Raw genomic sequence first — 10,179 nt, 5'->3', positions numbered from 1 at the left:
CAGCTCCTTCCTTAGAGAGCAGCATTACTCCCATCTTAAGCTTTTCCTGACACCTAAACATCTCCATGAACACTCTTCAAGCCCAGCAAAAGCCCAAGACAGCCTTGCTTCTGCCTTCTCTAGCTACCCCCGATGACTCAGAGCCATGCAATAGTGATGACTCCATCAGCCATAACTGCCAACCTCTGCCTGCTGTGGTAACAGAATTAAACTCTTTCAGACCAGGATAGTAATCGAATCAGTTTAATACAGAGTGAACATATTGTAAATGCATCTGAAACATAAAGTATTGCTAAGAGCTGTGGCCATCAAGCCCAAGGCCACCTTCCTAGAAAGGCACAGAGAGGTAGGAGAGTTGGGGCATTTCCCCAGATTAGTTGCAAGTGAGAAGGTTCACATGGGACCTTCCTCCTGGAAGCCCCAGATTACCAGAAACTTGTGCTCTTTGAGAGGAATGCTAGTGTGCTGGGATAAATGCAGGCACCTGGAGTGACAGCCAAGGCCTCCTGCTGACCCCTAAATCAGGAAACTCTTGCTGGCTTTTGCATATACTAGAAAAGACAAAAAAAGAAAAAAAAAAAGAAAGAGAATAGGCCAACAGAAGAGTCTGGCTCTGTGTGCGTGAAGTGTATTTGGCGTGGCAGGAGCAAGGAAGATGTGAGAGGTGGCTTTTGCCCTTGGCCAGGGACAACAGCTGTTGCTTGCATTGCTTTGGATCCTGCAACCACCTCAGGGGTGAGTGAGAAGAAATGTGCCATTGCCTGGTATTGCCACCATCTTTTCTTGCACCAGCAGGGCAAGAGCAAAGCTCTGGGCAAATCGAGCATCCAGAGTGGGGACAATGGTGCCACCAAGCATTTGGCTCATCCTCTGTGGCAGCTGAACTGGTGGTCTCCTGATGGTGGGGGAAACCTGGAGATTTTTGGCTCTGCAGAAGGCACTGTTCACCGGGGTCAGTAGGTCTGGAGATGCTAATTCTCAAATTTTGCATAAGGGTTCTCTTCCTTGAACAGGCCTAGAAGAGAGGAGAGATTCAGTTAGACAACAGCTTGTCATGGTCAGTGGGAAACCCAGTTCTTGGTAACAGCTCTGTCATTTGTGCATCATCCAGCAGTCCTCCTAAAAGACCTGCTCTTACTTGAGCTGAGCACACAGTCAGCACTAATTCACTCTCCTCTTCTGCATAAGAAGAGGCACCATTGAGAATCTCGACCTGATGGCAAACTCCTCTCCCAGGCAGTCCATGTACAGTCCAGGTAAAGCAGCATGTCTAATCTTCCAGAGCACTGCCTCTGGAAACCCCTTCTGTCAGACAAGCAGAGAGCCCAGACCCAAAATAAATTAAAACTGGTTTTAGACTTGGTCTACTGCTCCTGCATCCAGACAGGGAGACAGCAAGGCAGGGTATCAGGCTAACTTCAGGGCCAGCAATGAGCCTCTGTGCCACTCTGTTGGCTGCTTTCCCAGCCCAACACTTTTGAGGAAGAACAGCCAGAAAGGAGAAGATTGCAAACTCTGGGGTCAGGCTGCAGCAAGACCTGACATGCCAAGACAGTCCCAGAGCACAGCTCTTCCACAGGCAGGTGCTTCCCCCACCAAGAGCTCTTTCAGGCACAACTTTTCCTTCCCTGGAGAGGCCAGCCCATCCAGAAGCCCCTGGATCTCCTGCCCATCCTGGACTTGCAGCAGGCAGCAGCTGCAGGCAGAGGAAGGGTCTTCAGCTTTTCCTACAGCCCTCCCCTGCCAAAGCCAGAGACCACCAAGTGCAGCATGCATGAGCCCAAATGCTCCCTGTTCCATGACCAGACCCTGGCAGAGCCAAAGGGCAGGCTGGAGAGACCCCTTCATTGGCTCTGAGCAACTGGCTGGTCCCTGCTTCCTTCCAAGACTTCTGGCAGGTCTGCACCTGGTCTAATCCTGATGGACCTGAAGGACAGTCCAGCCCCAGGAGGGAGGCTGTGCACTCTCATCTCCAGGGCACTGAGCCACCTCCTGCTGGCACAGCAGACCAGCTCTGTGGTGGGATTGGTGCCTGCTCTCTGCTCCTGAGCTGTGGGCATTCTGATTCCTACCTGTCCCACACTGCTGGCTCCCCAGCCACTTGCTGACTACAGGGCTACTGTGCCTGAAGGGTAACAACATTACAATCATGCTGTGTCTCCCAGCTTTTGCTTCTCTCCTCCAGTCAAGCCCCATCAACTTCTCCCATCTGGCAAGTTCAGGGGACACAAGTTCTGGGGAGCATTAAATACTCCCTCTTCTCTGCCCAGGAGGAACAGTCCTTTTGTATGGGCTCACATGACCCCAGCATCTCTACACTTGCCCAGACAGTAATTCACTGAGACAAGGCAACCAGGGACTGTGTTTTCCCTGCTGGCCAGGTCTCATCTACAGCTGTAAACATGGCAAGGAACAGTTACTGAAGCTGCTCCATTTAAAGCTTAGTTTGAATCACTTGTGTCATCACTGTACCATATTTTCTTCGGATTTCATCATGCCGTGATTTCATCTCTGCTCTCCTGCAAGAAGAAAACAGACAAGCCATGAATCAGTGACTGGCGATACAAAACCGAATAAGAAGAGCAACACTTCCTTGCTTATTCCCGAATCAAGGGAGCTCTAGGCTGCTAGGTTTGCTCAGCCTCCCACCTCCTGGAGGCACTGGGAACCACCAGAGCCCAACACATGTCAGCAGCCCTCAGGGAGTTGCATACACAATGCTTAGATGAATCATAAAATCAACCGGGTTGGAAAAGACCTCTGAGATGATCAAGTCCAACCCCTGATCCAACCCTGCTGTGGTTCCCAGACCTTGGCACTCAGTGCCACATCCAGTTTCATCTTAAAAACCTCCAGAGACGGTGAATCCACCACCTCCCTGGGCAGCCCATTCCAATGTCTGACTACTCTCTCTGTAAAAAATTTCTTCCTAATATCCAACCTAAACCTCCCCTGGCACAGTTTAAGACCGTGCCCTCTTGTCCTACTGATGGTTGCCTGGGAGAAGAGAACAACCCCCACCTGGCTACAACCTCCTGTCAGGGAGTTATAGAGAGTGATGAGGTCTCCCCTGAGCCTCCTGTTCTCCAGGCTCAACAACCCCAGCTCCTTCAGCCTCTCCTCATAGGACTCGTGCTTGAGTCCCTTCACCAGCTTCACTGCTCTTCTCTGGACCTGTCGAGCCCCACATGCCTCCTGGCATCACAACTGATAGCACAGACAGGAGCCAAATCATTCTGAGGGCCTGTGGTACAAACTCACCTCTCCTCCTGCCGTACCCGCCTCTTCTCCCGCTCCCTGGCTGCTCTCTCATCATCCTTGTCTGGCCTGACAGACAGAATAGCCCATTAGCGGCGCTCAGCACTCAGTTCTGCAACAGCACATGGCTGTATCAAAGCTGCTCTGAGGAAACAGGGAACCCCCTGATACTTGCTTTTTGCTCTTTTTCTTACAACAGCAGCAGCAGCAGCAGACCCCCAACATGATAAGGAACGTTCCTCCCACCACGGACATCGCGATGATCAGGGCTTCAAAGTTCACTAAAGGATTTGACAGAACATTTTAACACACAGACACAGCTGCCTGGAGTTACAGTATAGAATCACAGGATCACAGAATCATTAAGACTGGAAAAGCATTCTAAGGTCATCAAGTCCAACTGTTCCCCCAGCACTGCCAGCCCCAGTAAACCATGTCCCCGAGTGCCACAGCCATACTTTTTTTGAGCATTTCCAGGGATGGTGACTCCTGGGACAGGATGGCTGGGCATCCTGTTCCAATGCCTGACCACCCTCTCAGTGAAGAATTTTTTCATAATAGCCAATCTAAACCTCCCCTGGTTAAACTTGAGACCATTTCCTCTTATCCTATTTATGAACATGGAGCTACCATCACCAGCAGCTTCAGTCACTGCGCTGGAGATGTGTGTAACCACCTGGGAAAGCAAATGGACATGGTTACCAAGTGTTGGCACCCACACATGCACACCAGTGAGTACATGTAGCTGCTTACTGGAGTGCTCAGTGGCTACGAAGAAAGGCAAGAAGAAATGCACTCAGGTCAAACTCCTCTGGCAGGAGCAAATCTGTCTTAATCACTAATCCAGGTGAACAGTAACCCATCAAGGGAAAAAAAACCCAACAACTGGAGGCTTCAGGGCTCAGGAACAACCTCTGATAGAGAGGAGTTACTGCCCACAGGAGCCGCCTCAGAAGTCATCTATGATGAGATGAGCATTTCAGGGTATCTGAAGTCCTTGGGCAAGAGACAAACTGAACAAGATCTGTTGGGGTTTATTGGCTTGGGGCCAGCAATGCTGCTGAAGCAGCTGAAGGCTGAGGGCTGCTTCCTGCACCCCGCTGCCCCATCTCCCCAGAGCTGGGGGGATCTGCTCACCCACACACAGCACAAAACCCGCTGGGATGTGGTGGTGAAGCAGGAGCCTGAGCCCTGGCCCTGCTCATCCTTCTCAGTTCCTGCAGTAACGGCAGTAGAGACACCAGCCAAAACAGACACATCTAAATGCCAAGGATTTCAGGCAACAACAAAGAGGAGTTTCTTCCAAGTATGAAACAGACTGTTCAGAGACTTGAGCCTGTGGAAATATTTGTTTAGGAGCCACTTCCCACACAACAGCCAGGTTACAGAAATCCCAGTGCACCCAAACCTGCTCAGAGCACTTCTGATCCCTTCTTCTCCATGCAGTTCTGCAGTGAGCCCAGTGGAAAGCCTAAAGCACAGCATGTTGGGGCATTAGAGGGCATTTCAGAAGATGCCTACCTGTCCTCTCACTGCCAGGACCACGCAGTGCCAGGCTTATTGGGTTGAATCAGAATAGTCTGGGTTGGAAGGGACCTAGTCCAACCCGCTGCCATGGGTAGGGACATCTTCCAATAGACTGGATTGCTCAGAGTCCCATCCAACCTGACGCTGAATGATTTCAGGGATGGGGCACCTCTCTGGGCAACCTGTGTCACTGCCTCACCACTCTCACTGTAAAAAACTTCCTCCTTGTATCTTTTCTCAATAGATCCTTTTTTAGGTGCTCCAGGCTGAGCTGAGTCCACCGTTGAAATTGCTTTGAAAGCCTCCAGCAGCCTCACTGCTTCTGAAAGTTTGGTTTTCAGGGTGAGCCTGGGGTTCAGATCCCCCTGTCCCATTCAGAGAAGTCTGTGGTGGAGCACTGGGCACTCCTCCAGCTGATGATAAAGGCTAAGTCACACACAGCAAAAATGCACACTCATGTGAGAGCTAATCTCCCCCAGGACTAATCTCCTCTAAAGCTAGTTTTGCAAGTTAAGGAATGCATTCTTCCATAATGGAACCTTTTATGAAGCTACTCACATCAAAACTAGTATTTCAAGGTCTTACAGAAGTTTCGGAAAAGCATACCACTGCAGGGCTCACAAAGAGGAGATTCTTCTCCACAGGCATGGGAGTGGTTTGAACTCTTGTGGGCAGAGAAGAGAGCCCAGCCTCAAGCACAACAGATGACAGACGACCACAGCTCTGCTCCAAGCTCCTCATCAAGGGGATGGGTGAGAGCAACTGAGCACCAGCTTGCTTCCTTCCTGCTCCAGCCCCCAAAAGCTTTGTCCTGTCTGAGAATGAGCATGCACCAAAGCTTGGTCTAAACAAGACACCAATTTCTGCAGAAATCCTCCAGGAAACAGAGCACTAGGGAGGAGAGGCAGCCAACACCAGAGTCAGCTGTCCACGAGAAAAGGCTCCTGGAGGGGACCTGTATAGGCAAGGGTAGATTTGGAAAAGGGTGTTTTCTCAGGTGGGTAAGAGCTGAACAGGACCACAGCGCCCTCTCTCAGCACTAGAAGCACACACAGGCCTCCAGAGACGTCACACCTCTGGTCCCAGGAGCCCACCTGGGACAGCAGCCACACCGCGAGACATGAAGAGCCAGAAACAGCACGCGGAGCGATGTGCTGGGTGCGGAGGAGAGAGCTCCTGGGATTGAGACACCAGGAAGGGCTGCACAGGCACCTGCCCACAGAGCACCTTCCACTCTTGTTCCCAGGCGCTAGCCACGTCTGGAGTCTCATCACACCAAAGCATAAGGCATGTATTTGGAGTAGCTAAATCCCCACAGGTCCTACTCGCCAGAAGGCAGGGAACTGCTCATACTCTGCTTCCCCGCCCACACTTGAGGAAATTTGCAGAACCTTGACTGACTTCAGCCTGTCATTGCTACACCGGCAGCGGGATGGGGAGGCAGGGGAACCTCCCACCAGCAGCAAGCACTCACACAGTCATCACTCCAGCACCAGGCACTTACCCCAGCAGACTCCCCAGCGCGCAGAGCGGAGCTCACACAGGTCGGCCGGGGGGAGGATTCTTTGGACGGGGTACTCCATGCACCTCCTACTGCTGGCACACCACAGGCACTGGGACACAGAAACAGGTAGCACAGTGTTACTGGTGCATGACTGTGCTGCCAGTAGCCATACTCTGCTTTGGTAGCCACAGCACAGGACCACTGCTGCCAGCTCCCGAGAGCCAGGTGCTACCTGGCAGCAATGGGATGCTCGGGAGTAAGAGTTGTGTCAGCACAGGCCGCACCAGGAGAGGCAGGCAAGGGGAATGCAGAGTTTTAGAGTAATTAAAGATGCCTAGTATCCTTCTCACAGCTTGGAATCATAAACTATCCTGAGTTGGAAGGGGTCCACAAGGATCGAGTCAAATACTGGCCATGCACAGGACATCCCCAAGAATCCCACCATGGCTTGCACAATGGTAGTAAAAACCAAATACTTTGTGTTCATTTTTGGGACAAGAAGAAAGCCTTTGAGACAAGGCAATCCACACAGAGCTGGTGACGAATGGAGGGTGTGTGTGCCCAGCCAGACTACCTGCAGAGCTTTGCACATGCCTCTCCTGGTGGCTCCAACCCCCAACCCCAGCATTCCACTGGGTTTGGTCAAACTGGTTCTGGCTACATCAGCTGCAAGATCTGACTCAAGTTCAAGTTTGCTGATATCAGAGATAAGGCAGCAGAGACTGGCAGGACACTGGTACACATCCTGCATCCACCCAGTGCCACAGCACCCACAGACTGTTGGAGGGGCAAATTCACCAGCCAGTCCAGCCCAGCCCACTCAGCCTCTTCTCCATGTGCGTCCCCCATCTGTGATAAGCAGCTCAGCAATTCCATTACTCTACTCAAAAACCATACAACAAAACCCAAGCAGTTTCTAGCAACCTCCTCCCAGAGCACCAGGAGGTGCTCTCACCATTACAGGTCAGTCAGGAATATGCAGCCTGTCTGGAACAAGGGCAGAGGACAGCCCCTCCTCCAGGAGGGAAACTGCTCTGTAACAGCCCCACAAAGCCCACATTATGTTTTCAGGCATTGCAAAAGGTTGGGAGTCTTACTGCTGCTACTCACGGTGACATTTTTCAGGCACTCCTCACAGCTCCTGTTCGTATACTGGCGACAATCTACAGGACGGAAAAAAGACACCTCAGGACTTTGAAAGAGCTTCAGTGGTTTAAAACCCTGGGCTCCTGCCAGCCTGCTCCTGCCCACTGCTTTGCCCACCACTGGACCAGCAGAAATGCATGCTGCTGCTGCAAGAGCTGTCAGCTTCTGCTTGGGGTCACAGTGGGAGGCCCAAATGCTAATGGAAGTTCATCTGCCTTGTCCTGCTGACCCAAAGCCCAGAGCTGTGAGTTCCTCTCCTGGGTTTTATTTCCCTAAAAGCCTCGGCATCTGCTGTGGCAGCAGGGCAGGCAGGGGACACAGCTGGGGTCGGTCCAGAGGGACCCTGTGAGGATGAGGGCGAGCACTGGGCAGTCCTGCAGCATCAGATGATGGAGCAGCTCAAGCAAACCAGCCCCAGACACAGAAGTTACTACCAGGAGAAGCAGAGGAGCACAAGGGGACACACAGCTACAGTCCCTGCAGGAGCCCTCCTGCTGCACATGAGGGCCATACCCTGCCATAGCCAATTCATCCAAATCTTCCTTCAGCAGGACACAGTCTGGGTGATGGGAGCAGCACTGCAGCCAAAATCTGTGCCCATTTAGAACCTGTTTCCACCCCCACTTGGCAAAGGAGGATCCCAGCTCTGTAGATACAGGTGACTCCCAGGACTAGTGGTATCATGGGTGATGGCATACCCCAGGAAATGCAGTCAGCTGGGCAGGGAAATGGATCAGGTCTGAACACAGGACAAGCTGGCCCAATTTAGACACCCTCCTGGGCTCACCTGTAGTTCCCACTAGTGCTAGCTCTTGGGGAAAGTCTTCTTACAGCATTTTCACCTGCAATTCACCGATGTGCTCCCCCAGATCCTCAGGAAGGGTGGTTTGCCAGCCTTTGAGAATCAGCCACTTAAAACTCACCCCTGCTCAAGAGTCTAAGCCTGTTTGACAGTGGTTTAAAAAAACCAAGAAAACCCAATTTGCCTGACTGCTCACTTACTGGTGGATGAAGAATTGCTGCTTTACAGCGCTTTAATCAGAAAGAAATCAGTCCCAGAGGTGCTTGTTTTCCACCCTCAAAAGCAGCAAAGCTGCATTTTCTCCCTCCAGCTGGCAGGAACCCTCAGCTGTGACCCACTGTCAGCAGTCACATGCTCCGGCAGCCCTCCAAACAACTGGGCAATTGATTAACATAGCTCAGATAAGGGTGTTTACACACCCGGAGAGGCAGAGATTGCAGATTTTAAACACTCTGGGAAGCTGCGTCTTCCCCATTTCTCCAACTGAGGCCGGAAAAGCATCACGGAGCCTGTGCTGCCCTGAGAGTGTTTTCATACCAGAAGTCACAAAACACCCTCCCACACCACAGGAGGCCAGTGGTGGGCTAAGGAGAGCCTGTAGTTTTAACTGGGCTCTGCTTTCCCCCAGGACATGCCTTCTCCTAACACCCCCAGCTGGGGGACCATTCTCCAAGTCATTTAAGTCAAAGCCACCCCCTTAGAGCTGTTTGGGAATGGGCTGCTTCCAGGACCCCACAGGATTGGAATTTTTCCAAAACACTCCATCTCAGGGGACTATCCAGATTGCACACACTGGCATGGGAAGCACTGCAGTCCTCAGGGGCAGAGATGGGACAGCTCTTGCTGTACTAGAAGCCTCCCAGGTAATACTTTTGGCACTTGGCTATAAGAGGAGCAAAGCGAATGCCTTGGAGAGGAAGGAAGACAGCAAAACATATGCTGGTCCTCACTTTCCTCCCTGAGGAGTCACTGTACAGACATCATCACATGGAGAACAGTTCCACACTCAGAAGAGTGCGCAGACTTCTTGTGACACCCTGAAGGTAGCTGTCCCCACCCTTTGCTACAGCTTATCCTCCACCTGGCACAGCACCCACGGGGCTATGCTCCATCCTCCACCCACCAAGGAGGGGCAGCTGGACACACACTGCTCTCCACCCAGATCTGACGACACCCATCTTGTTCCTACTCTGAGGCTGCCCCAGCCAGTCTCCCCTGCCCTGAAGGTGAATCTCTTCCATCAGTGATGGCCTGGCTGCCCAGCAAGAGCCCCCTGGCTAGGACGTGTACCCAGCTCTCACCTGAGCCCTTATCGTCACTAAATCACAGAATCACAGACTGGTTTGGGTGGGAAGGACTTTAAGCCCATCCAGTTCCACCCCTCTGCCATGGGCAGGCACACCTTCCCCTAGACCAGGTTGCTCTAAGCCCCCTCCAACGTGGCCTTGAACAGTTCCAGGGATGGGGCAGCCACAGCTTCTCTGGGCACGCAGAGTCCCACTGCAGTGGAAGGTGGAAAAGTGGCGAGCAAAGCCCCACTTCCAGAACTCTGGAGGGACGCGCATCCCACCCTGCGGAGCTCCAAGCCAGGGACGGACCTCCCCTCCCATTTCCCCCTGCCTGGCCCCATCCCGAGTGGCCACAGCGCCCTGGCCGGTGGCCACCCGCACCCAGCGGGTGCCCGGCGCGTGCGGTGCCCGCCCACTTCCCGCACCAGACATCCCACGAAAGCGGGGTCCAAAGAAACCGCCCGGCCGCGACTTCGGTGTGCCGTGCGGGGAGCTCCGTCTGCTCGGACCCCCAGAGCCCCACGGCGGTCACCGCTTACCTCCCGCCACGTCCTGCGCGGCGGCGGCGGCGGCCAGCAGGGCCAGGGCCAGGGCCAGGGCGCAGAGCGGCGGCGCCGGGGCCATGGCGGAGCGGAGGGGAGCGGGGCCGGCGG

The 10,179-nt window shown here is 53.1% G+C and overlaps 1 protein-coding gene across 1 annotated transcript; it reads right to left on the bottom strand.

The window, feature by feature from the left end:
• Nucleotides 1-227: 227 nt before the first annotated feature.
• On the bottom strand, nucleotides 228-10,179 carry PTTG1IP (PTTG1 interacting protein). The gene is made up of 7 exons (XM_050308397.1): nucleotides 10,066-10,179; nucleotides 7,400-7,452; nucleotides 6,290-6,398; nucleotides 3,434-3,539; nucleotides 3,262-3,327; nucleotides 2,473-2,519; nucleotides 228-1,015 (listed from the first exon to the last, which is right to left on the bottom strand). Exons 1-7 carry the CDS (start codon nucleotides 10,148-10,150, stop codon nucleotides 972-974), a joined length of 510 nt encoding a protein of 169 aa, XP_050164354.1. The 5' UTR covers nucleotides 10,151-10,179; the 3' UTR covers nucleotides 228-971.

Source organism: Myiozetetes cayanensis, unplaced genomic scaffold, assembly GCF_022539395.1.
Source record: "Myiozetetes cayanensis isolate MyiCay16 unplaced genomic scaffold, myiCay2020 scf13, whole genome shotgun sequence".
In the NCBI taxonomy this organism is placed as follows: domain Eukaryota; kingdom Metazoa; phylum Chordata; class Aves; order Passeriformes; family Tyrannidae; genus Myiozetetes; species Myiozetetes cayanensis.
Note: the sequence above shows the minus strand (reverse complement) of the source record. Positions and strands in the feature narration are given on the sequence as shown.